This window comes from Brassica napus, chromosome C4 (genome assembly GCF_020379485.1).
Source record: "Brassica napus cultivar Da-Ae chromosome C4, Da-Ae, whole genome shotgun sequence".
Lineage (NCBI taxonomy): Eukaryota > Viridiplantae > Streptophyta > Magnoliopsida > Brassicales > Brassicaceae > Brassica > Brassica napus.
This window is the reverse complement of record NC_063447.1, coordinates 49,052,342-49,079,347: the sequence shown is the minus strand read 5'-3', so window position 1 is coordinate 49,079,347 and position 27,006 is coordinate 49,052,342. Positions and strand designations below refer to the sequence as shown.

The window sequence follows — 27,006 nt, the reverse complement described above, 5'->3', positions numbered from 1 at the left end:
TGGGAATGACTAAGGGGAGCTTAAGGTCGTGGGTAAGCAAGCAGGAGCTGTTCTGGCTGCCCCATGCAACCAATTGGAGAGAGGTTAGTGTGCAGCCACGATTCTGTCCAATAAAAATCAGATTTGTGGCCAGCCACCAAATCAGCCAATAGGAAAGAAACATGAGCTGTTCGGACCACGTCCAATCAATAAGAGACATATTACCAGCTTCTGGAAGGATTAAATCAAGCTGCTGCATCCTCCAGCAGCTCCCGGACACACCCGATACACCGTAAATGGACCCAAACGAGCCATATTTAATTATGAACGCCTAGTTGTCTCATCTGGATTGATGAAGATGTTTCTCATTGGCCAAAACCTTTTTTTTCCAGACCTAAATTCTTCTAAAATATTTCTAAGGTCATTCCTATTCTAAAAACTTAAAAAAAAATTACGAGATTTCTAGAACGATCTAAGCCGAACCGCGAGTGTTTCTAACCTGCTAAATTTTTCAAAGAATCTTCATATGCGATTATTTCTTAGAAACTTCAACTTCAAATGGAAGCACCTCTTGAGCAGCTTAACATCACTTGGCCTCCCATAACATGATATTCAGTTGTTCTCTCGAGATCACTTGCGGTCTTTCCAATCTAGTGTTTTGCAATCATTTCTGAACTATCGAAGAAACAGTTTCTCGACAAATGCAACTGATAGTCTGACTGATTCGATGTGTAATCTGGCAACCACTAATTTTCTAAGTCCTTTGTCCTTTGGCCTTAGACTTCTCATTCTCGAACACTCCCATTTCTATTTGTGGCTTCCCAGTGTTTAAATTTCTGAAACCTTAATGTTCTTCTGGGCATTCAAGTTCATGCACTATTTCCATGTGTCAAACTCATTCCAAAGATTTACCAAAATTTATTCACCCGTTGGAATCATGGTTGCTCATCAAAACCATTTAGGCTCGAATTTCCTTATTTTTTCCGTCCATTGACCATTTTCGTGGTTATACATCGACCATTTTCTCTTCCACCATTTTTTGGCTTCGTCCATTGAGAGTTATTACACGGATAGTGAAATCATGGAGCCACATAGGACCGCAAGGTGGACAATGCATGATAGCTCATGCCATGAGTGGAGAGTCTAGGGAGGTTTGATGTTGTGTAAGCTACGGTGTTGAATGTGTGAATATATTGAAAACGCTGTTTGATTGCAGCTTATCAGTTCTTGTTCTTGCATGGAGTTGTATTGTGGTTCATAGGATGGGGCTGGTTTAGAGATCTCACTGGATAATCCAAATTACTCATTCCCTCAATTGTAAATAGAAGTTGTGGTTGAGTTGGTGGATTTAAACAAAATGAAGTGTTCTTTGAATTCATGGACCAAAGAGAAGACATAGTGGCTTGCCTTTAGGTGAATACATATGGTTTAACACCATCTAGCATGATATTCAGGGAGGTGTAATACCCCAAGTTTGTGTTAGTAGTATAGGTAGAAAGAGCTTAGAAGAATTAATTTGGCTACCTATGACACAAAAGTATACTTACCTTTTCGATTAACCATCCAAAGACAACTCATGAGTTAAGTGTGATTAAGCTAAACAATCAAAGAATGTATGACGTAACAGGAAGCTTGTGCAAGATGGTCAATCTTGGTACCGTGTGAGTGAGGACAAACATGGTAAACGGTCATCTCGTAGGGTCTGTATATCATATCTATTGAGCTTTCTAATAACATACTGGACGTCGAACAAGGATAAGGCTCATGCGTCAAGATTAGGTGTGGGGCTCATGAACGTTTCCTGCTCGAGGCATTACAAATTGTTTTGTCTTGTTACAAAATCGTTATATTAAATCTATCAAATCTTTCCCATAATATACCGTTCGTCAACGAGGATGAGCCTCATGGGTCGAGATTGGGCGTGTGGCACTCAACGAACATTGATGGTCGGGACATTACTAGGTTAGATGTGAACACTTTTGTCTCTATTTATGCTTCCTCTCAACGGTCCGGCCTAATTCCATTTGGGCCCTAAAGCCGAAAGCTATATAAACTGATGAATGGGAAGCTTTATTGGATAGAATTAGAGGTCTGTTGATTCTGAGAATACCTGGAAAACTAGAATAATACAATGATCTTATTTAGTCTAAGAATACATAAGATCAATGTCTTCTTAAATTCGTTGAGATCACCAATGATCTACCAAAAACAAGGAATAAAGAGAAAACTCTTAACTTTTATTTATCAAATCAAAAACTGAATACAAACTTAAGCCTAGACGGCTATATATAAAAACACCATAAAACTTTAAAATAATAAATATAATTATCTAAATAATTAATAAACTAAATAATAAATATTTGGAAATACCCAAATAATTTTCAAATATTTATCTCCATCATAAACCCATATATAAAAAATAATGTGGGTAAAAATATGTAGCAGGTGAGAATCGAAATAACACTCCACATGTTGATTGGTTCAAACCACTAAACCACTGTCAGTTTTAACAAATTTACTACCCCTAAAATACATAAGATATTGTGGCACCTAAAACAAGGGTTTTACCCGTTTTAACCCAGAACCGGCCCTGCCTCTCAAACTCGTACCATAAATGTACGCTTAGATCTAAATTCCTAATTTATTTTTTCTATTTCTTACTGTTGACTGATTTTTGTTTTCCTCCGAGGGTTATAGGAAATGAATAAGATTTGTTTGTTTTCCTCTGAGGATTGCTCTATAGAGATGAATAAGCGATCTAGCTGCTATTGGTTTACATATACCATAACTGACTGCTTCATAATTAAAACCATTTTACAACTTAATTATGTTTTCTCCATCATTCGGCAGTGTTATCAGTAGAGAATTAACACGAACTTGGCTTCAGCATAAAGCTCACCAAGTTCCTTTAGTTTGATCTTCTCATCAGTAATTTACATACCCTAACAAACTCTCAAGTTCTCATTAGAATGCAATGATAATCCAGAAATGTACAACACTTCAAAATTCTTGCAACCTAATCAATGCCGAAACAAAAATTAAAACTGAAGCATCATGTCATGAAATGAAAGAAAGAATTGAAAATCCGAGGGGAGAAAGCTTTTCTTTAAACTCAGCAAAATGTATGAATTTGTAAGTTTCTTCCAGGGAGTAGATCATAAAGATTAATGGTGTGTTTTTTTTTTCTGTGTCGATTCAATGTTGGTTGCTGCAAGCCTGCAACTAAGCAACCTTCTTGGGTCTACCAACAGAAGGTGTAACATTTTCATCTTTCTTAGAACCTGAAGCTTCGGGTTTTCTGGCCCAAGCAGGAGCTCGATCTGGCTCATACCTGTAATCATAAAACAGTTCTTCTCCAGCCAATATCCTCTCCTTTGCAAAAATACCCACTCTATGATCTCCAGCAACCATAATGACCTTAACACAGATAAAGAGAGTCTCCAGTAAGATTATGAACCCATCATGCCAAAACCAAACCGTGTCTTTTCACTTGCAATTTTTTTTACCTTTGCGTAACAATTAGGTTCAGGGGAATGATTGGCAAATTTCAGTTTGTCTCCTTTCCTATAAGCATCGAGCACAAACTGCAAGCAAATCCAAAAAAACGTTATGTGGTTTATGGCAGAGTTAGTTTTGAAGACACAACCTAGAGAGAGAGAGACGTGCCTGATCATTTAGATTGAAGAGAAAAGAGGAATTCTCGCGATCATATATCTTCCCTCGTTTATCTGCTTCTTTATGTGATATCAGCTCTCCTGTGTATTCCCCGAGATATTCGTGCTTACTTACACTGTTCTGTAAAAAGAAACAAGATATGTTCTTAAACAAGTCCAAACTCCAAACATAGTTCCATCTCAAGATGACTTCTATTCTATATGACAAGTTTTTCATCTAATTTACCTTTAAGAAAGCTCCCCAACCAGAAACATCAGATATTCCAAGTAGAACCTGAATTCACAAATAAAGAAGCAGCAAACTTTGGTATTTTATCTTTGATCTTCAATCATTTGATTGCTCCTCCTAGTTATGCAATTGCAGTGTAATAGATTATAAAGTCAACTAAAGCAAAGTATTTACCCTTTGTTGTTGCTTCAGGAGTAATTTCATATTCCTGCACTCATAATTATCGCCTCTTTGGCTAGGGACCCCAAGCGTACCATCCCCACCACTGCATATTCAGGTTTATTTAGACACAGTATTAGCGCATATCCAGAAAATAGCAATGTGTTGTTGATCCTTTTCTAAGCAACCAATCAGTACACAAAACCAAAGCGTAAACATTTGCATCGCCAATAGACTTACATGACCCAGCAATTCCTACAAACATCAGGATCACATTCCCGATCTGCAGCAAAGCACGGACATTGACGGCTCCGACACTGGCTTTTGGCACAATGACAACCTCTAAACCTGTTCTTGCAGCTCTTTGGGCAACTACACAGGAAACAGAGGATGTCGGTGATGAAACTCACGGCTGAGAAATATATATATATATATATGTGGATGATCTTAGATTAACATTTACCCGCAGTACTTCTCGCAGCAAGTTCCGTTTAGCAAACAAGTACATTCCTTCCCGCAAGCAGTTTTGCAGTTGCATGGATTGAATTGACGGCACGGCTGGTCTTTCTTATCAGTACTCTTTTTCCTAATTGAATGATATGCAGCAGACTTCCAAGTATACTTCAACCGGCGCACTTTGCCTCTTCTACGTAGAAATCTTGACCTTCTCCGCACTTGGTTATTAGTCTGGTTCGTCCAACAACTAAATTATTAGTTCTGACGAGAAATAACTGCACTATAATAGGAATATATGTACAAAATATAAGCATTATACCATATTTCCATTGATATCGAACTTGGAAGAGCCATCGGGATTCAATGCATCACCTCCAAAGAGGGAAGCTTTGTTCTCCGAGCAAGTCATGTATTGGAAGACCTCCCAACACGACTTCAGACCACACAGAAGGTTCCTAGCAATCATGCAGCTACGAAGAAACAAATAATTAATAATTACTATATCCCACCAGATTGAGAAACCTGGCACGGAATGACAGTTTAGCAGTAGCTAAATGCATCTGTTACTCACCTATTCATTCCGAAAATCTCAACACCTTTTTGGAAAAGGCTTTTCTCAAGTGGTCTCCACGATTTATCTTCAGACAGTCCTCCTGGACATACATTTTCACCCACAAACTCTTCTTTCCTTAAACTTCCATCGCTACACGGTTCAGATGCAACAGCATTTAACTGTGAAACAGGATCGTCACCCTTCACAGAATTCTTGGAGTCTTCTACAGGAGTGTCATTCTTTCTTGAATTCTTAGAGCTCCCAGATTTTACATGCTTCTGAGAAGAGGATGTAGCATCTTCATTATCTTTATGTTTTGCATCGCTTGCTGAACGACTCCCGGTGGCGATGGAATCAGTATCGGAAGCTTCTGACTTCTTTTGCCTCTTTTGAGTCCTACGAGAAACTCGCTCAGCAACTCGGTTGTTGTTCCTCTTACGACCTCCACGTCTCCCACTAGCTTTCACCTTTGATGACGATGAAACTTTCTCAGGATTGGTATCCTGCTGAACGCCGTTCTCTGAGTCACTGGTTTCCGGCGTGCATTTTTCATTAGACGACGCGCTTTCGCTAGGGAAGGTTTTTGTTTTTTTCCTATTAAGTTTGCCGGAGAACTTGGAAGTGGTTTTAGTACCCGCACCATCTGATGAAGTGCCAGTTTTATCTTCAGTGGTGCCATTTGCTGGAATTCTATTAGATTTGAGAAGCTGAACGATTGAAAACAATGATTTTCATCAAGTCAGCCTTTCTAGGAGATGAGATTAGCTACGTGGATAACGCAAATTTACCGTTTTATAGCAGTTTGCGCCACAGGTTAGATTTTCATCCACATGAGTAGTCCATGGAGCTGGTTTCTCAGCCTAAACATCCACAAAATACAAATAAGAAACAATAGTTATAAATAAAAATTAATCATTTGGCACTAACTCACAGGAAATATAAGATCCTGCGAACACCCGTGCAGCCGGCAATCAAACACCTGCATAGACGCATAACACTGTTAAAAGGAGACAAATTCTTGCTAAGGCATCAAAGTTATAACCACTCCAGAAGTTAGCCGGACTAACAAGGCATCGACGGCAGAACAGGTTGTCGAAAGAATCCAATGCTCCATCCATATCTTTGTTAAGAAGAGAACTCTCTGCTTGATTATCGCCACTCTCTGATATTTCTTTTTCCTTCATAAGCACTTCATATCTTGCCTGTATAAGATGTTCGGTGTTCATATCTCTGCAAAAAGCCAATTGGGAAAAGGCTGGAAGAAAACTAAATGGATTTTTTTAAACGATGCATCAACTCACTCTGTTGTCAAATCCTACAATTAAGTATGCCATGGATTCTAAAAGAAAATAGGACGTGATAGTTCATACCAGGAATAGACAGGGAAAAGCTGCTGATACCTTTATTTCACTAGAGCTTCTGGACAAGAAATTTGCTAGTTCCTCCAAGACAGAGTCTGAAAGACCTAGTTGGTCAAGGGTCATGCTGAAGAAATGAAAGAATATAAGTGAGCGTGAAAATGTATAACAATGAACATAACATCAAGAGGCTCACATTGAGCGATTAAAATTCAAGTACACAGCAATCACGAACGATAAGACTGATGCTATTTATTATTCTATATACTAACCGAATAATAAAATCTTCAGGCTCCACAAAAGCTCTTTTTTCATCTTCCTCGTCAATTGCCTCCTCTTCACTATCACTGCAAATGAGTGCTTCCCCGCCGGTTTGGTCATAATAGATTCTCCTTCGACCCACTACAGACTGGTCTTCAGTCATTCTTTGATTCCTGCATCATTTTCAGCAGTGATAAGATAAACAACAAGGGCTTGTGTGTCAAGTACTCTCGTCAAAATACCTATCCAGAAAAACCCATGTGGTATAAGGCGACAAACGTTTAACATCAGGCATTTTGATTGGGCGCAAGGAAATCTTAACAGGGACACTGGACCCTTGAACCATGGTTGTTGAACTGGCATTCCCATCTTCTAAGAAGCTGCTATGGTTGTTGCTCTTATCAGCATCACTTGCATTGAGTCCGCTTTTCATACCAGGCGAATCTCTTTGCCTCTTAACCAAGAGATCACTACCGTCTTTATAGCTACCGCCTCCTCTTTCCATACACGACCTCATAGTGGATTGAGTAATGCCACGCACATTCTTCTTGTTCTCATCAATCCTTTTCTGGTCAAAACGAATCAAGCAGTCAGTAATAGAGAACCACAACAAAACATACAAATGAAAGCAATATTAGACCTTAATTGAGATACACCGATCAGCTGCAAGCTTCTTCTTAAGCGAATCTATGACTGCTGCAACTTCCTTAGACGCTGGAGCTCTCTTCTCCGCCTGAGATGTCTACAAATGTGACAGAGAAATCTGAGAAATGGAATCTAACAATCAAATGCAATCTCATCAATGCAGCAATCTCTAGATCCAAGTAGAAGCAAACACAAGCAATTTCGATTTGGTTATCTCACAGTCAAACACACAAGCAAAGAATAGTCAATGCCTCAAATAGCGAGAAAGAGAGAGAGAGAAGATGCACCGTAGAGTGCTTGTGCGGGTCCGATCTGGTGGCGGAAGAAGAAGGCGAAGCTCCCGACGCCATTGTCGAGGAGCCAGATCGGAACCGAGGAAAATGCGGGTTCGGGTCAGGATCCGAGAGGAGGAACTTGGCGCGGGTCGTATAAACCCTAAGGAAGATTATCTTCGATTTTTATTTTTTTTATCTTCTTGTTCGGATTAGAAAAATTAGATTGAAATTGTTTCAGATGCTTTTAGAGAACATTATTAATAGTTGTTTTGAATCGGGAAGCGTGTATATTATAAACTTTTTTTTTTATGTTTGATTTAAAAATAAATAAATAAAATATAGTTGGTGGGAAAATAATGACGTGGCAGGTCGATTTGAAATATTTACTGTACATCAGGTAAGTGGCTCTCCGGCGACGGGACGGTGTTGATTTCTAACAAGAAAGAAAGAAGCATAACCTCTTTTAAGTTGCTGGGCTCAGATCTTTCATAGGCTTTTAAAATCCAACTTTCTAGGCTTTATTCTAGGCCCACATTTTTCATTCTGCATGTATGTTTCATCAAGGACAATCATAGATAAAGCTCAGCCTCCTAAACATTTGACTCAATTTCTCCAGCGTATTCAAAGATAGAGACGTAGATAAATATCCCAAGCAGTTTTGGGACCACAATCCATAGTCCCCCGACCCAAAACTACAGCATGTAATATTAGTTTTGTCTCAGCTTCATCTCAGTGGTCACTCGCACAATATCATATTGACTTGGCGTATTCAACAGAAGTCACTTGGGTCTACTTTGTGACTTGGTATGAAGCAAGGTTTGTTACCTCTTACAATTCCATTGGTGAAGACGGGCAGATCCAGAGATAAAATTAATTACTGGGTGCACTAAAGATAACATTTCCTAAATTTCTAACACTTTATGTACTTGTTACACTAATTTTTTTTTAAAACGAAAAAATAATGGGTGCACTAAAGATAACATTTCCTAAATTTCTAACACTTTATTGTACTTGTTACACTATTTTTTTTTAAAATGAAAAAATAATGGGTGCACATACAGTTAGTGCTTACTACTTGGCTTCGCCCAAGATGAGCCCGGGGTATGATAAACCCCTGCCAAAGATAGATACATTGGATCAAAAGATTACTTAATTGTATCTTTTATACATATGCTGCCAAAAATTCTATGAAAATGACAGTTTAGTTTGCATAATACGAGGAACAAAAAAAGAAACATATGATCAAATGGATTAGATGACATTATTATAACATCTTCTTAGGTGGCAAATGGATTAGGAAGCTTGATGGTCTTACTTTTCTTTTTCCTCCCCAACAGCTTTCTCCACAGGCTCTTACCTCCGCTGCTCTTTTTCTGAGGGACAACGGCGAAGCAATTTGATTCAGAGCCTTTGCTTTTCTTGTCTGAGAGAAGAATCTGTTCCAAGGCTTCAATGGTTTCGTTGTAAACAGAACTGCCTCCCTTTCCCATTTTATCTACTGCTTGAGGTTTCTTCTCCTCCTCCTTGGATTCTCCATTGTCATGATCCTCTGCCTTCATCTGATCCAGAAGAGATGATCTTTGAGTGGTCAATCTCTTCTCTGGCTTTGTCTCAGTAGCAAGGTCAGGTGTGAGGTTGTCTGGAAGTAAAGATGTTTCTTTTGAGTTAGTCAATGCTTTAAGCTGCTTCCCGAGATTTAGAATCGTCTCTTGACACTCTGCTAACTTCTCAGAAGCAGCAGTGATCTCCAGTTCCTGAATCATCAAAGACAATCAAACCTCTTATTTGTCAAAAATGTAAGAGAATCTGAGATCTTGTGCTGATTACTTACAGTTCGCATGGTTTGTTTTTCCTCCAGCTTGAGCTCGTTCGCTGAAACACTGCAACAAGAGGATACATCAGAGCTATGATTGATCAAATTCTTCAAACCATTCAGACTTACCTTGCTGTCTTGTCCTTTGCCTCTTCTTCAATCAACGGATCATCTGTCTTCTTAAGCTCATCTGCTTCCGAGATCAGACCAAGTAGTCCAATATCAACTTCACTTCCACTCCGTGACTCGTCCCATTCAAACTGCTTCTTGATCTCTTCTCTCATGCTTGAAACATCTTGTAGAGAGAAACAATGGTTCACCATCCATTCCACTACAGAGCTTAACTCTTCCGCAAACTTCTTAATGTCTGCTTTTCTGTCTATTAGATCGTAACAAGTCTGGAGAAACCGCTGCAATACAATACTCAGCTCTGTAGTTTTCCATTGCAAGACACGAGCAGTGTAGCCAGAAAGCCTTTCTGATTCTCCCTTTGAGACATGCCTCTCATCTTTTAAGCTCATTCCTTCGATAACTTCAACAATTCTTCGAATTGATTTGCTGATCTCACAATCTGTCTCTGGTGCACCCTCCACACCTGATAGAGCTTGTCTGATCTCTTCAAGTACTTCATCAGTGTTCCTCTGCGTAACACGCTTATGTTCCATGATCGCTTTCAAGACAGTATGAAGAGATTGCGGTAGCTTGCTCGTTGAATCTGACTTGATATCTTCATTAGATTCGTTCTCCACCGGACCAGTAGCTGAAATGGAATCAGAAGAGAAGATAGGAGAACTTCCAGGTACTGTAACCATTGCAAGCTTCTCCATTTCAGCAAAGTCATCCATTAGTTTCATCTCTGAAGCTTTAGGAGTTCTACCCAAACTCGAACCCCTTTGCTTCTTGTTCTTCACATTCTCCACCTCTGAAAGCAAAGCAGAAGCCCAAGAATCAGAACAGCTAACTTTATCATCATTCTCAAACTCTGATAACGATGCTAGAGAGACTTCGTGTGAGACATTGCTGCTCCTGCTTGGCTCAGCGTTTGTTGTTCCTTTAGAAGATTCCTCGAATTCTAGTAATCTAGAAGCTGTCCGAGAATACATACTTCTTGAGAACTGAAGCTCGTTGACTTTCTTGTTCAAAGCATCTCTCAATGTCTTGTTCTCTTCCTCCAGTAAGCATAACTGCTCAGTGAGGTTACTGATCATTGCGCCGTTAGTGCTTCCTCCATTGACTCTTACCCTTCCCAGCATCTCTACTTCACTCCTCATCTTGGACATAGCGGCGGGTCCTGGCAACCGTTTCCTGACGAGCACACGCAGCCTCTGACACTCTTGTTCTAGCTTTGCAACTTTCTTCACATTCTCCAAGTGAAGTTTATGAGCTGCTTCAAAGGTTCGACGGCTAAACTCTCTCTCTTCGTTCCGAAGCTCGAGCTCTTTCTCCACCACTCTGACTTCGTATCTCAGCGTAACGTTTTCTTTCTCCTTTGACTCTAAACTGCTCACCATCGCATTGTTATCAGCGCGGATGCGTTCTCTCTCTGTGATTAGATCTTCAACGGTTTTTTTCTTTGCTAACAAAGCCTTGGAGAGCTGAGTGTTCACCCCTTCTGCTTCTGCAAGGTTCTTGCTAGTGTCTGCCAGTTCCGTCTTTATAACCATCAATCTTCGCTCGTGTTCCTGTGATGCTTTTGTTAAAGCATCGTGCATCCTTCGCTCCTGCTCGTCCCGGACAAAGCGAAGCTGCTGCATACATTCTTTTAGACCTGCATCAGTGTGAGCGGACCTCTCGTCGCTCATGTGTTTCTCATTCAACGCTTCTTCTAGCTTCTTCTTGAGAGATGCTGATTCAGCTTTTGTATTCTCCCAACCTGGTAACACAAATACAAATGTATTAAAATAAGGTATGTAGATTGGATTCAGAACAGCTTAAGATTCAGTGAAGTTACCAACTATTGCTTCTTGTGTCTCAGTTTTATGCTTATTGCTCTCAGCTTTGACAGAGGTAAGCTTATCATTTAGATTTTTAAGGCGATTCTCCAGCTCTATGTTGTCAGCAAGAAGCTTCTCAATCTAGTTTTAAGAACAATCAAGCTCATGATCAGAAAATACTGCAAAGATTATTGCTGAGACAAAACATAAGAAGATTCTTAATCAAAGTTGTTTCAAATTTACATTAAATCTTAGCAAAAAGCTTGGAGGGCTTTACAAAGATCATCAAGAAGGATAATAAAAAATCTAGTGGGACAGATCACACTAAGTACTAACAGTAGAAACATCTCTCTAGAAGATAAATAAATGAGCAAAGAAGATCCATTTTCCAACCTAACAAGAAAACATAAATGTGATCATCAAATATAACACTTACCTCTCCATTGCTTTCAACAACTGTTTTCTCCATTGATTTCTTCTTCCAAGGCCATGCTTTATGATCCATCTCTTACCTCCCACAAGCCACACAACTACTCTTGAATCCTTTACAATATCCTATAACACATAAAAAAAAAGGACTTCTAGAAACCCATTTGCATAATAAAACTCAAGCAGAAAAAACAAAGTCCAGATTGGGAGTTAAGAACAAAACAAAACCCCAAATTAGAAAATAAAGATTAAAGCTCAAGCTAAGCTAAATCAATGGCTTCTACATGCACTACCTACACTAGAAAAACAAAACAGTTAATAAAGGTGAAGACTTTAATAGAAACACATGACTGAATCACATAAAGTAAAGATCTTTTTTAGCCACATTTAGAAGATTTGAAGAAAGCCCATGAAGAAAAAAAAACAAAACTTTCCTCACCTTAAAGGGAAGTACAACACTGCTCCGATCGTCTCGAGGAAACTAACAACAGAGAAGACAAAGGAAGAAGCAAGAGAGTGAAGAATATAGAGACAGGTGAGAAGGGTTAAAGGAAGAAAAGGGACTGTTTGGCAAAGTTTAAGATTACTCCAAAACAACTCTAGAGATGGGGAGAGAGAGACTGTAGAGTGAGACAGGATGTGTCGGGTACGATCTGATCGAAGTGGGCCACGTACGCTTAATGAACGTTGGATCCTTCGAGACTAATTAAAATTTTTTATTTAATGGTAACACAAACATGTTTATCAATTTCATGAACCTCGGAAATCTAATGTTTAAAGATCTTAAGCTGAGATAGTTTATTAATTATTTCTTCTTACTTTTCTTTTTATCCAAAGAGTGATTAGTAGGAAATGCTTTTAATCATCCAGATGGACCTTGGAGTTCTAATACATTTTTAAACGTTAAGCTTATAGCTTATTAATTCTTTTTTTAACTGAAAGAGTGATTAGTAATTAACTAATTTGTAGGAATGCTTTTTGCTTAGTGAATAATTAATTGAGTTAAGTGTGCAGTCTAATCAAATTTTTGATGTGCTTTAGTTTACCTTACCATCTCTGTCTTAAAACTTGGAGGTTGGTATCTTTCTAAATGGAAATTAATTATAAACTAACAAATAGCTTGTCCAATAAAATAATGTTCATTTTGTTTTAAATTAACCCATCAATAAAATAGTATCTGTCACATGAATCGTATTACACAATTTCAAACTGTATTATTATTATTATTATTATTATTATTATTATTATTATTATTATTATTATTATTATTATTATTATTATTATCTTGTGTTCATGTCTTATATATATTTAATATTTATTTGAGTATTATTGGATTGCTCACCTAAATCCATAGATTGATAACTTTTGTTTGGAGTTTATTCATCAATTGAATTTTTCAATGATTGTCTGGACACTGTTAGATCATAGAACCAATGTGGTTAATGTTATACAAAAAATACATGTTAATTAACTCCTTAATGCTTTATTTCAAAAAAAAAATCACCATTATAAAATCATTTTTAATATGTAGATTATATTCGCTTTATTATTTGTTTTTCCTTTTACATATTGGCTTTAAGACTTCTTTTGTAGGTTTTCTGTTTATGCAGCAGACTCTTCTTGTCATGAAAGATGCATGAACTTTAACCAGCATTGCTTATATTTCCCATAAACATACTACTTTTTGCTAATCACTTCATTAACAAGCATACGCCTTCTTTGTTTAGAAATGACTTCGTAATGAGACCAATTAAAGATGTAATTAGCCAACTAAGCTTTAGGTGATCAGTCTTTGTATATGTTTAATAACACTACTCAGAAACTTGTGCTCGGTCTCTATGATACTCACTCATCAGTTGCAAATTAGTGTCACTTCAATCTAATTTAATTTTTAATCAAATCTTCTTACCAAATTCTCTTGTAAGTTTTCTTTTAGAGTGAGATAGAGATCCATATCCATGGATTTGGTATGTCTAGAAAACCTGAAATGATAAACTGTTTAAAAGAATCATAAGGAATCCGCAGGAGTTAATTAGACATGCTAAACGTGAATGTCATGCTTGGTTTGACGCAAACTTAAAGATCTCAAATGATGCACATCCACCACACCAGACAGAATATACAAGCCTTACGCTTGCAGAGTATCTGTTTGGTAGATGGATCATGGACTTTGGAGTCACAACATAGTGGATATGGTTGGGTATGCCTAAAGGAATTTGGAAATCAATAATTACTAGGATTGAAAAACAAAGAGAGACGAGTGCTTCCTCTGCATTTAGAATTAGATGCTCTTATTTGGTCTATGGGGAATACGCTTCAACACACAACATGTCAAAACTTTGGGACGGACTGCAAGGATGTCGTTGTAATGATCAAGATCCGACATCATGGCCAAGTTTTTCTACAAAACTAGCAGAGCTAGCATCTATTAAACGACGATTCCAAGACTTCAAGATCACGCACGTTCTAAGGATGCATATCCGGATAGTAGACACTTTAGCCAAGACTGTCCGAGCTTTTCATATGAGTTTAGTTTTTATTGGTTGTTCTATTCCGGTATGGATTCTCAAACCACTTCTATCTTGACTAATATAATATCCTTTTTTATATAAAAAAAAGTTTTGTTTTATAGCATAGACTCCTCAAGATGTATTTGTCATGAGTTAAACTCCCTTTTATCATTTTACGCAGGCCTGGCCCTGGACAACTCTTAAAAACAAGGGCAGTAAGCACACAAAAAAAGGAGCTGTCAAACAGTTTCAGTCCAGCTACCTTTGAGTTGATTGCTAGCTAGTTTGACTATCTGAACTACTAATACTTTTTTTGGTAACCGAGTATCCTGGCCCCACCGTGGTGGTCCAGACTAGAGAACGAATTGAGCAAGGACGCTACCAGGACGTCACCATGTGACTCACCGCGAACGGTCTTCGGTCTCGAGCGCTGGGGTTCCGCATGTGAATTCCCCAGTGGCCGGGTTTCGAACCCAGGTGGCGTAACTCACAGCCGTGAACCCTTTACCACCTGGGCTAGAAGCCCCGGTTCTGAACTACTAATACTATTTAGTAATGGCTGAAAATGTATATGTTATCAAGGACCAGACGCAGATGCTTCTACCGCTTCTGCTCAAAGCCCCTACTGTTAGTACATACAAGAATTGGCTTATCGCCATATTAAATATTTTTCATTTGCATGTTCTTACCTGTTTGCTGTTATTTTACAAGTCAATGGACAAACGGATGGTGATTAGATACGCTGAAGCTGGACAGAGTGTGAAAGTTGGATGATGATGATGAAGTGGTAAGCATCTTTGCAATAACCCGTTCTGTTTTATAGCATAAACTCTTCAAGATAAATTATACATCTCCCTCTTATCCTATTAGTTTAATTACAATGGGCATAGATAATGGTCTATTGTAAAACGTAGATAGTGTGTACAAGAATTGTCTTATCGCCATATTAAACATTGTTCATTTGCGTATCTTGACATGTTTGTTGTTATATTCAAAGTCAATGGAGAAACGGACATGGTGACTACGTTGAAGCAGGACAAAGTGTGAAAGTTGGATGATGATGAAGAAGTGGTAAGCAACTTTGCACTAGACCCGTTTATCCGGTTAAAATGATAATCCTTAAGATAGTACGTTGAGTAGTTTGCTTGATGAATATGTATAATTATGGTTGCTTATGTATTGTCTATGTGCCCAGATATTCTTAGAGAAAATAGCTGATCAAAGTATGTCTTCTTTGATATTTATAGCTGATCACTGAACTTCCACTACAAGAAATATCGGTATTAATAGCACCCGACAAACGCTATCATATCGTTTTCATAGCGTTTCGAAGAACGCCGTGACAGCCGCAGCTATAATAGACCCCCCCCCCTAGCATAGCGTTTTTTCGCGTGCTGTAACAATATACAGATATTATAGCGTTGGTCATGTGTTATATTATACCTATTTATAGCGATTTCTTTTCGCTATTTAAATATTTTATGTGGCACTTTTCGTGTGCCATGAAATATTTTGTTATGACATTTGTTTTTTGTCATGGAATACCTTTTTGTAATTCAGTTTTTTTTTTGGATTTTTGAACATTTAATAGCAATTTTTTTGTGCCATTGAATATTATAATACATCGTCTTACTTGTGCTATGACGTTTATATTCTAGGTAATACTGAGTAGCTAATATTTTCTATATTGACACATTTTTCGGTTTGATTTACTAATTTTGTTTTTTTATGGGATATAGAATTGGAAAATATTGTAAAAAAAGAAAATTAAAAAATGGAATTTTTAGTAATTGTAACCAGACTAGAAATATGCAGAAAGCACTATAATGTGCTGACAATTGATTCATCATATAGCAAAAAAACACATACATAAACAACAGACATAAACAACATACATAAACAACAATTAGTAATGACGGCCAGACTTGGTTCGCGAGGACTGTCCTTGTGCTTGTGGTGGGCGTCTGAAAAGAGATGAGTTTCTGAACATTGGGTCGATGTCTTCTTCAGGTTCCTCAATGCGTGTCAAGTAGCCAAGAGAGGTTCTGAACTCTGTTCTGGTTATCTCCTCCACATCATTTCCTCCCGAGGACTGTCCTCGTTCTTGTTCTCTGTTGAGTGCTTCTTGTTGTGGTTTTTGTTTTTGGAGTAGTTGTGGTCTCACTCCAGATGCCGGCAGTGCACATACGATGCTCTTCCTTCCTTCCATTAGAGTTTCTAGACTGTAAAGTTAACACAAGTTAGAACTTTAATAGATATTTGAATATGAATATCTAAACTGAAAATGAAAACTTATTCAAAGAAGAAATAATAAATCGAAGATAATATTTGAAGAAGAATAAATGGAAATCGAGTATCTCTGACCTTTGAAGAAGTTCCCAACCCAGATCTGTGAGGGTTCGAATCTATAAGGATCTGTAAGAGTTGTTACCTTTTTAATTAGAGAAATATATAATAATCATACAGATGAAATAAATCTAGGGTTTAGACTTTAAAGGGCGCAGACCTTTTGATATGGATGAGTTCGATGGAAACCCAGAGAGAGAAATCGAGGTCACTTAAGAGAGAATCATGGTTGTTTGAGATGGAATCGTGATGGGTAGACAGTGATTAGTGGTGGGTCGAGGTGGGCTCGTGGTGTCACAAAGAGATTTGTGGTGGTTTGAGATAACTCTCTAACCTAGTTTGCGGTGGGCGTACGTTCTGAGAGAGAAGGAAGGAGATAAAAGAAAAAACAATTCTGAACCGTTAGATTAACATTTACGAACGGACAAGATTATGATCCTTGCCTTAAAATAATCAACCAATGGGAAGAGAGAACGAGGATAGCTGATGGATGGTGGATTATGGGCCTTTGATCTGAGATATCAATCGATGGCTATTAAAAAAAGAAGAGAAATTATGTTTCTGGTTATTTATAAATATTTTTAAAAATATCTAAAATTTGTAAAAAATTATAATCATGATTCTAAAATATAAATTTAAGTTTAGACATCAATTTCTAAATATATAAACCACTAAACACTTTAACTACACCAATATACCCTAACCCTCAAACTAAACACTACATATGCTAACCCTTTCACAAGAAAGATAATGTGGAAAGGGAACTACATCATGTGTTTTGTGATTAACATATAATTTTGTCTTAATGTGTGTTATAGTTTCTTTAAAAAGACCTCAAAACTATAATTAGAATAAATCTTAGAAGAAATCTCTAAACCTAATCACTAACAAAAACATGAGAATCCTAACCCCTATCCTTGCCCTAAACCGAGAATAGTGATTTGTTCTTTGTAAACTAGATATGGACATTTATCTTATTGGGCCTTTGTAAAACTGAAATGATAAAATGGATCAAACACAATAGCATAAAGTCTTAACTTAAGTAAATCATTCAAACCATACAAACATTTCAATCCATCCGACACATGAAAAAAAGAGAAACACCGAGTAATTGAAAAACAAAAGCCATGTTCTGAAACAGCAAACACCAAGTCATTTATGTCAACAAGAACTTAAATAGTTGTCTGGTTCCTTCTGCTCTTTTGTCAAACCTGAAAAGAAAGACATAACCTTCGGTTCACATTTATGCAAGAGTGCTTCCAAGTGAGAAAGAACAAAAAAATAAACAAAACTCTCACCGTTATAATTTTATCCTCTGGCCAAGCAAGAGTGCTTCCAAGTGCATCTTCCATATACTCAATCTCAGATGAAGTCCTCCACACAGATGCATCTTTCACCTTCACAACATCCACAAAGACTCTACAAGCACCAAGCCCCAAAGGCTGAAAGTGGACAAGATGCTCAGGATTACTCGAAGACCAACGTCTTTCAGCGACGATCACCTTGTTTCCAGACAGATCCAGCAGCTGGATTTTTTGATTTGGCTTGAATTTGTTACGCTGCAATCACAGAAAGCAAAAACGAAGCAAAAATTCAAGCATCACAGAAAGCAAAAACAAATCAAACAATTCAACAATATAGTTGTACCTCAGATCTGCGAAGAGGAGATGCAGGAGTAAATGGTTTCTTAGGAGCTGGAGGAGTTAATGGAGATTTCTGATTCTTAGAAGATGAACTCACTGCTTTAGAATCTGATTGTTGACGACGTGGAGAATCTGTTATATCTGGCTCAAACACAACGCAATTTGCAGGCCATGCTACATAGCAGTTCAGAAAATCCTCCATATTTGTCTTTCCTACAGTAGGCCTCCATATGAATGCCGTTGGGTTTAGTACCTCATCGACAACCACTTTTACTGCATTAGGACCAAGAGGAAGTCCATTCACCAATGATTTTGGTTCTTTAGTCTGCCATCGGCCTAAAGCAACCACTTCCTCCTTCTGTATATAGTCCATGAGCTTGCATTTGTTAACTGAACTTGTGAAAGGGCTCTGCCAAACACAACAAAGACATCGAACAAAAATGACTCAGAATCATACTCAGGTATAGAGGAAAATCATACTTAGGAACAGAGAGAGAAGAAACTTAACTGTAGGAGCATTGTCTTCTGGAATGAGACATGCTGTTGCAACAATACAGTGATCAGAATGCCATGCAATCATTTCGCCAACTGCATCCTCCATAGTAAACATATTATGTGCAGGTCGCCATAAAAAAGTGTCTGCTTTTATTGCAGTTTCAACCAAAACCTTCACAGCGTGAGGCCCTAAAGGAATCCCATTAACTAACTCATCAGCTTCAGCTGAAACGACCCGTCCCTCAGCAACTTTCTCATCGACAGAAGCCCAGTCAACCAGATAACACTTGGGAAGTGATCTGGTATTATTTACACTCTACATGAAGTACAAGCAATGTCAATGAAATGCAACTATACAATTATATAGATAGAGTAAGCCAGATTAATTAAATTCATACCTTGTTATAGGAGTTTTCACTGACATCAGTTGCAGGACCCTGATTATTCATTCGGCGAAGGGTCTTCTGTAAATCATTAACTTGTTCCTGCAGAGAGACCTGTTTTTGTTCCATTGCAGCGATATAGTTGTCCTTAACCTGTAAACAATTCAATTTGGTCATGCTAATGCCTCTGCCCATCGCTCGCAACCGTCCAGGTTGATCAGGTCCCAGTATCTGAGATAGCATATCGTTCTTTGGATTCGTTGTCGTTGAATCGGCATGACCCTCAAGTTCGATCTCTGATGCCTTTCTTTGGAAACACATTAAAATTTCAATAATCACAAAGCAGCAACCAGCAGATCCAACTTCTTAAAATCAATATGAAAACTTACAATCTTTTCAGCTGCATTAACATTGACAGGAGTACCATCCTTCTTTGTTCGTGATTTCACCCAAACTCGGAGCCTCGACACTTTTGATGGATCTTCGCTTGACTTTACCAAATCTTCTCTCAGCCTCACCATTCCCTTACGGCTGCAGGTGTGAGGAATCTGATTTTGTCTTCTTTCTTTGTAAGAGTCGCTGACAACCTTAAAGGCCTGACTGGTCTTCTCTTTGACAAATTTACGCCATTCAGCTGTAGAAACATTGTTCGGTTGCATGCTCATCCTAGCTTTAATGGTTGGAGCTTTCCTAACAGATGTTACCAGACGTGATTTGGATGCTCTCCACAAACATCCCATCTGCTTAAACACAGCATCCTTTTTAAAGTCTTCGTCCATGTCAAACCTCATCTGTAGTCAGCAATGAGACACATTCAAATACAAGTAAAATGGATCGTAGTTAAATGTAAATTTTTTTCTTATTACCTCAATAGATTTCCAGAGCACAGTCTTGATTTCTTCACTGGCTTGTCTCCAGTTATCAATGATCACCGGAACATGTTCACGAACTAAGGGACCCAAGTAGGAGGATAACAGTACAGAACCTGGACCACAAGGATCCCCCATATCTGTGAAGTCGACATGTTGCCTTTCAGTTGGATCCTTGGCAATGTGTTTCATCTTTGTAGGTCCTCGGCGTCTTTTACGCTGTGATGTAGTAGCTGTGTCAGTCTGAGTATGCACATCATCAGCTGCATCAACAGCTTCTGCTTCTTCCTCCATTTCATTCTGTTTATCCTCCCCCAAGCCCTCTGCTTCTTCCTCCATTTCATTCTCCTCTGTCCTCATTTGATTATGTTCTTCTGCCTCCATTTCATCTGAGACTTCTCTGTTTGTTATATTTTCGAGGAATTGATCTTCCGCAACCTCCGTTTCTACATCTGTCCTTTGCTTCTTCACACGCTTGTTCTTCCGATTCCCCATCTTAGTTCACCTGAAATATAAAAGAGTTAGTTAGTCTCAAAGCAAATCAACAACAAACAACACAACAACAAACAACACTCAAAGCAACTGATCAGAAACATAGTTAATTTCATTACACAAACACAATTCATCAAAAAACAGCTTCACAGATTCCTCCCCATTATCAAAAAATTAAATAATTTCATTACACAAACACAATTCATCAGATTATGGGCTGGAATCTGTTATCCCAACATCTCCAATAAAAATGAAATATCAAGTTCTGGTCATCATCCAAAAAATCACAACTTTTTCATTTTCAAACATATATTCCTTCACAGTCAGCTCGAGCATTTCTAGATTCATCAACCAAGTCATCAGCATCCATGGCTACTACTGCTGGCATATGACCAACATCTGCATGTCCATCTTCAGAATCTTCCTCACGGTATCTTCTTGTAGGACCTCTCATAGCTACATACCAACTAAATGACTCATCTATTCTGGAGTAAAAGACTTGCTTTGCTTGTGAGGCGAGGATGTATGGATCAGCTGCAAAAACCATTTGACTTTGGTTGAGGTTGACTAGTGTGAAGCCATCTTCAACCTTCACTCTGTTACCTATATTTGCCCACTGACAGCGAAATACAAGAATGTAAAAGGTATTGTAATCGATCAGCAGAATCTCCAACACTCTGCCATAGTATGTTACCAAATCAACCATCTGCGAAGTGTCTTTTGCACTAGATCTACACATAGATGTTGCCTCATATAGAACACCACTGTTCTGACTTTGCCTGTCAACTGAAATCGTGTGAAACCGCAGACCATTAATTATGTAACCAGTGAAAGACCTAGAGCTAAGACGAGGACCGTAGGCCAGCCATTTCAGTGTCTCCTCGTGATTCTCTGAGCTAATAGGTATCTATAACAAAATATGTTAAGTGTCAATACATATCTATAGCCAAAACCAGAAAACTAAATTGTTGCTCATATTATGAAAATTACCTGGTCTTTTAACCAAGAAGCAAATTTTTGTGAATGAAGTCTCCATAATGTTGTTGCATCACGTCTACATTTTTCATTAGTGTCCTGTAGATGCTGTAGGTGCATGCTTCAAAAGGATTCAAACAATGTATTAGCTACGCTATAAAGTCACAAGCGACAGTAACTAAAAAAACAAGAAAGTAGCTTTGAAAGACTTACTCCACATAAGGTTCGACGATTGCCATATTCTGAATCACAGCAAGATGTATAATCTTCATATCCTTCTCAGAAAGAACACGACAAGTGGCTGCAGATATTGGACGACCTTCAAGAATAGAGCTGCTCTCGAACTCAGTATTTCTATCAGGTTTCTCCTCATAACTTGTTGTTTTTTTCAAGAACTGACTGCAGAACCTAACACATTCCTCTGCAAGATACGCTTCAGCAATACAACCCTCTGGTCTTGCAAGGTTTCTTACAAAGTCTTTCAGCACTTTCATGTATCTCTCAAATGGGTACATCCATCGGAAATGAACTGGTCCACATAACCGAGCTTCCCTGGCTAGATGAACTACCAAATGCATCATTATATCGAAGAAACTTGGAGGAAAAAACCTCTCAAACATGCAGAGTGTTTCCACAATTTCAGTTTCCAATACTGTAATTTTCTCTACATCGATTACCCGCTGACAGAGATGATGGAAGAAAGCACACAGGCGGCCAATAGCTATCCTAACACCTTTAGGTAATAATCCTGTCAAAAATATAATTTGAGAATAGAGTCAGGACATCTTAATCTTGACTATTACAAAGTTTAAAGACTCAGTTAATACCTCTAATAGCAACTGGGAGAAGCTGTTGCATCAAGACATGGTAATCATGTGATTTCAATCTTGATATCTTAGATTCTTCTAACTTCACACACCTTAATATATTTGAGCAATAACCATCCGGACCTCTGAAGTCCGATAGCCGCTTGCAGAATACTTTCTTCTCTTTGCTGGACAGAGACCAAGGAGCGGGAGGAACGTATGTTCTTTTCCCACGGGGTTGAGGATGTAAATCCTTCCTAAAACCAAGCATTTCCAGATCTTTTCTCGCATTAAGACCGTCTTTTGATTTTCCACAATGCAACAATGTAGCTATAAGGCTTGCAGCAACATTTCTTTCCACATGCATAACGTCTAAGTTGTGTCTAACTGGTAGATCCTAGACAAAATAAACACAGATAATAGTGTCAAAGGAAGGTGGTGACTGCACAATTAAGAAAAACTGATATATCTTCAGATTAGAAACATACTTCCCAATAAGGCAACTTGAAAAAGATTGACTGCTTCTTCCATCTAGATAGCTCTTCCTCATCAACTGCTTCTTCCTCTTCCTCTGAATCACTGGATTCATCATCCGTATTGGAGTCTGATCCAACCGTCTCATTAATCTTCCTCTTCCTACCAGTTACTTTCACATTTCCAAAATCATTCTTGTAATTTCTAAGTATATGGCTTATGTTATGACCACTCAGAATTCTACCCTTTTTCCCATGCTCTGCTTTCCCATCAAACCATGCTTTCTTTCCTCTATAAGGATGTGTGGGAGGAAGACCTTTCCGATGGGACATATAAACGTGCTTCCTACAGTTACTCAACCACATACTGTCTGTATTTTTTCCACACACAGGACAACCCATTTTGCCCTTTACTTTGCAGCCTGCAAGATTCCCATATGCTGGAAAATCCTGAATAGTCCAGAGAAGCATAGCTCTTAATGTGAAAGTGGTGTGGCTGACTGCATCATACGTTGACTCTCCTTTCTCCCACAGGTGGTTTAGATCCTCTATAAGCGGTTCTAAGTACACATCAATATTGTTACCAGGTTGGCTTGGACCAGGAATCAGCAACGACAACATGATGTTCTCCTCCTTCATACACTTTTCAGGTGACATGTTGTAAATGACAAGCAAAACAGGCCAACAACTGTAGTTCACATTCTTCATGTTGAAAGGATTGAACCCATCTGTGGATAGCCAAGCCGAAGATTTCTTTCTTCAGCGGCAAATGAAGGGTATTTGTCATTCATTTGATTCCAAGTAACAGAATCAACCGAATGTCTGCTTTTTCCATCAGTGCTCTTATTAGTAAAATGCCACCTCAAGTCCTTTGACACGTCCTCTGACCTGAACATCCTCTTCAGCCGTGGGATTATGGGAAAATACCTTAGAACTTTCTGTGGAATACCTTTCTTCACATCACCTGTGCGCAAGTTAATCTTCCATCTTGAAGCATTGCATTTCGGACATTTTTCTAGCTTCTCAAACTCCTTTCTGAATAGACAGCAGTCATTTACACAGGCGTGTATCTTCTCATAACCCATATCAAAAGATCTCAAAAACCTCTTCACTTCGTACAAGGACGTGTGCAAGACATTATCCTCGGGTAGCATTTGTGGCAAAGTCTCAAGCAGCAGATCGAAGCTTCTATCAGACCAACCACTCTGTGTCTTTATCCTAAAGAGTGAAACAATTGCAGAGAGCTTGTTGTGGTTAGCACAACTTGGATACAAAGGTGTTTCTGCATCGGCTAGCTTAGCAAGAAACTCATCTTCTGCCTTATCTTCACCTTCAGCAACCTCACTTAAGTCACCATGCCTAAGAAACTCTTCATCAACAAAGGCAGCTGCTTGGTATAACCCTAAAATCTCATTCCTCTTCTCACTTCCATTGCTTCTACTGTCAGTCCCTGACATTACTTCTCCATGGTGATACCAATCCTCCCTCATCTTGTAACTCAAATCCATTCCTCTTGTTACTAGATGATCCACAATAACACTGGCTGAGTGACGAGCTACGTTGCGACAATCAATACATGGGCAAATGATCAACTCAGACTCTCGCAAATCTGCACCAACACACCTCACAAATTCCCACGCACCACTCTCATAACCAGGATCAGCTCTTCGGTTTAGACACATGAAAGCATAATTTCAACACTCTTAATCACACACAAAAATTCAGTTCCTATAATATATATTGTTTTTCCTTACCTGTTTAGATGAACCTATGACTTTTCGACCATTTTATGTTCTAAGTTTCTAACCGATAGACCAACAAAATCAAACAAAGCCATAAGATTATGTCAAACATACACCAAACAGACACAATGACATTCACAGAGGAACACATAAACAATCAACGATTCAATCAGATACTATAACTCAGTCATTCAAAAAGATCAACAAGAAACGACTTCTATTTGGCTGAAAAAGAATCACCTGATCAATAAGATCCTTCGGATTTCAACTCCACTAGCTTCACTCGAGAAAGGAACAATCAAAACCTAAAACCTGCAAAGCAAAAGAGAAGTGAAAGGAACACTCAAAGCTTCAGTCGAGAAAGGAACAATCGTGTTCGCCCATGACGATATCAAATGCAAAACGGAATTGATTACCACCTGACTTCTCGTGATTCTGTAACCTGACTTCTCTCCTCCTAATCTTCGGTGAAATCGAAATTGTAAAAGCTGAAACAAATCAAAGGAATTCATCTGAGAAATCAGATAAATCAAAGGAATTACAGACAAAATCGAATATGGGTTCACCGGGAATCTGACCGCCGGCGAAAACAACACCGTTCAGACACGAAGATCGATCAAAAATCGGAGAGATTGGGCTTCCCAATCATTTTTTTTTCTTCGATGGTTTCTATGTGAAGAGTGAAGGAGAGGCGGAAAAGGTTAAAACTAAACCCAAGTCTTTTGCATCGCGACACCACTTTACTCTGTTTTACTGTATTTTTTATTAATTTTTTTCCCGGATTAAATTTATCTCTAGCGAGGAACTAACGCTATGAAAAAGATGGGTATCGGATTACACCATTTTTGGTAGCAGTTTGAGAATTCGTGCTACCGTGAACTGCTACCAATAACCATATTTCTTGTAGTGTTCATATCATGACAAAATATATTTTTTTAGTACGTTAAAATAAAACATAATAGCTAAGACACATTATAGTAGTTTAACTCCAAATGCCCTTATGGAGAAAAATTCATTCTTCTTATCCCCTCTCTATTCCTATTACCCATTTGTCTTTGAATTCCCTATACTAACCTTTTTTTCTTTAATATATTTCTTCTCCACCTCATTAATTCATTTAATTTTTTAATTAAATACACCCAACCAAACACAACAACCAAATGGGATCCACAAACAACCTTAACCAATCAGATTTCCCTTGGCCCACATGTCTTCATGTTCATCTCCTCTCTCCTCTCTCCGCGTGAGGAACTCTTCTTCCCCACCCTTCATTGGCGATTTTGAAGCTTAAACATCAGGTAATTTTTGTCCGTTTTTCATAAAATTTTGTGTGAAATATCTTTTAAATATTTGTGTAAACCATTGGTAACCTAAAAAGTAAGAATTGATGAAAATTTGAGAGAGAAAAAACGAATTTGAAAACTGTGTATATGAATTTCGGATTTAATTTATGTTCGTTTTTGATGAAATTTTTGCTGGAATACTTATAAAAATAAGTGTATATATCGGCTAGTGTAACAAAAGAAAGGTTGAATGCAAATTTTAAGAGACTTAAAAGGATTTTGTAAATTGTATTTATGGGTTTTAGGGTATATTTTATGTATGTTTTGAGCCCGTTTTGATGATTTCTTTGGTGTAATTTCATTAATATGAATTGTATAACATGGGTAATGCAAAATCCGAACAAAATCGGACTAAAAAGTTGATTAATTAGTGCAAGGATAATTTCTGGGTATTACTAAGATAACTCGTTTTACTAAGGCAAAATGGTATTATTGATACTACTGGTGTTACTATGTTTACAAATATTACTAGTATTACTGGTTTTACTATGTATATAGTATTGAAAAAAATTAGTATTAGTAAGAGTGTACAGCGTGGGAATTAAATTTAAACTTCTTAATAATGCTAATTCTAATTATAATTCATTTTTATTTCAGGAAAATGCAAAATCCGCATTGTACAATCATTTGTTTTGATTATGGAGGATATTATATTAAAGATGGGGCTGAAATGAAATGGATTTCGGGAGATGGTGAAGGGGAAGATGAAATTCACACTATTGTGTTGAAGAAATCAGTGGATGAGATCACACGCTCTGTTTTGGTTGAGCGTATTTGCTAGGGGTGTCAAAATGAGCTATAGCTCATGAGCTGGCTCAGTTCAGCTCAATTTTTCATGAGCATGATCTCTATTTTTTAGGTTCATTTAATAAATGAGTTTAATGATCGAGCTTAAATTAGATCACGAGTTATATGAACGATCTTTAATGAACATGAGCTAACTCATGAGTTTGGTCGTTTTATACTTTATATGTATATATATATGGATGACTTTTATTTTTCTTATGTAAGAAAAAATAATTTCTATACTAATCATATTTATCTTATAAAATTAAAATATAAAACCAAAAAGTAATACATATATACTAAAATGTAAAAGAGTATTGATATATATCATCATATCATATATCTTTAGAACTAAAATATAAAACTAAATATTCCTAA

General features: G+C 37.8%; 4 protein-coding genes and 1 long non-coding RNA gene across 9 annotated transcripts; all 5 read right to left on the bottom strand.

Moving 5' to 3' along the window:
- Window positions 1-2,917: 2,917 nt before the first annotated feature.
- Window positions 2,918-7,879, bottom strand: LOC106391060 (histone-lysine N-methyltransferase CLF). 3 transcript variants are annotated; one of them, XM_048756356.1, is made up of 17 exons: window positions 7,602-7,879; window positions 7,310-7,411; window positions 6,912-7,237; window positions 6,681-6,842; window positions 6,451-6,535; window positions 6,118-6,252; window positions 5,982-6,029; window positions 5,839-5,910; window positions 5,069-5,757; window positions 4,817-4,967; window positions 4,505-4,728; window positions 4,282-4,413; window positions 4,057-4,147; window positions 3,880-3,927; window positions 3,646-3,774; window positions 3,486-3,563; window positions 2,918-3,396 (listed from the first exon to the last, which is right to left on the bottom strand). In XM_048756356.1, exons 1-17 carry the CDS (start codon window positions 7,662-7,664, stop codon window positions 3,202-3,204), a joined length of 2,730 nt encoding a protein of 909 aa, XP_048612313.1. In that variant the 5' UTR covers window positions 7,665-7,879; the 3' UTR covers window positions 2,918-3,201. The 3 variants fall into 3 exon arrangements, with proteins under 3 accessions (XP_048612313.1, XP_048612314.1, XP_048612315.1); XM_048756357.1 differs by having other exon boundaries at window positions 7,310-7,402; window positions 7,602-7,852; XM_048756358.1 differs by lacking the exons at window positions 6,912-7,237; window positions 7,310-7,411; window positions 7,602-7,879 and having other exon boundaries at window positions 6,118-6,280; window positions 6,681-6,836.
- An 842-nt stretch (window positions 7,880-8,721) lies between these two features.
- Window positions 8,722-12,422, bottom strand: LOC106391059 (filament-like plant protein 7). 2 transcript variants are annotated; one of them, XM_048756359.1, is made up of 6 exons: window positions 12,205-12,422; window positions 11,773-11,891; window positions 11,354-11,477; window positions 9,532-11,275; window positions 9,421-9,469; window positions 8,722-9,343 (listed from the first exon to the last, which is right to left on the bottom strand). In XM_048756359.1, the coding sequence occupies exons 2-6, from the start codon at window positions 11,839-11,841 to the stop codon at window positions 8,867-8,869; spliced, it is 2,463 nt and encodes an 820-aa protein (XP_048612316.1). In that variant the 5' UTR covers window positions 11,842-11,891; window positions 12,205-12,422; the 3' UTR covers window positions 8,722-8,866. The 2 variants fall into 2 exon arrangements, with proteins under 2 accessions (XP_048612316.1, XP_048612317.1); XM_048756360.1 differs by having other exon boundaries at window positions 12,200-12,403.
- A 3,680-nt stretch (window positions 12,423-16,102) lies between these two features.
- LOC106392179 lies at window positions 16,103-18,079 on the bottom strand. 2 transcript variants are annotated; one of them, XR_007322830.1, is made up of 4 exons: window positions 17,920-18,079; window positions 16,782-17,832; window positions 16,640-16,690; window positions 16,103-16,497 (listed from the first exon to the last, which is right to left on the bottom strand). It is a non-coding gene; the product is annotated as an uncharacterized LOC106392179 (long non-coding RNA). The 2 variants fall into 2 exon arrangements; XR_001278727.3 differs by having other exon boundaries at window positions 16,782-18,079.
- Window positions 18,080-18,907: 828 nt separating this feature from the next.
- On the bottom strand, window positions 18,908-25,812 carry LOC125586341. Its single transcript, XM_048756362.1, has 2 exons — window positions 24,740-25,812; window positions 18,908-20,516 (listed from the first exon to the last, which is right to left on the bottom strand). Exon 2 carries the CDS (start codon window positions 20,504-20,506, stop codon window positions 19,940-19,942), a length of 567 nt encoding a protein of 188 aa, XP_048612319.1. The 5' UTR covers window positions 20,507-20,516; window positions 24,740-25,812; the 3' UTR covers window positions 18,908-19,939.
- On the bottom strand, window positions 21,483-23,744 carry LOC111205770. The gene is made up of 2 exons (XM_048756361.1): window positions 21,692-23,744; window positions 21,483-21,599 (listed from the first exon to the last, which is right to left on the bottom strand). The coding sequence occupies exon 1, from the start codon at window positions 23,463-23,465 to the stop codon at window positions 22,761-22,763; it is 705 nt and encodes a 234-aa protein (XP_048612318.1). The 5' UTR covers window positions 23,466-23,744; the 3' UTR covers window positions 21,483-21,599; window positions 21,692-22,760.
- Window positions 25,813-27,006: the final 1,194 nt, after the last annotated feature.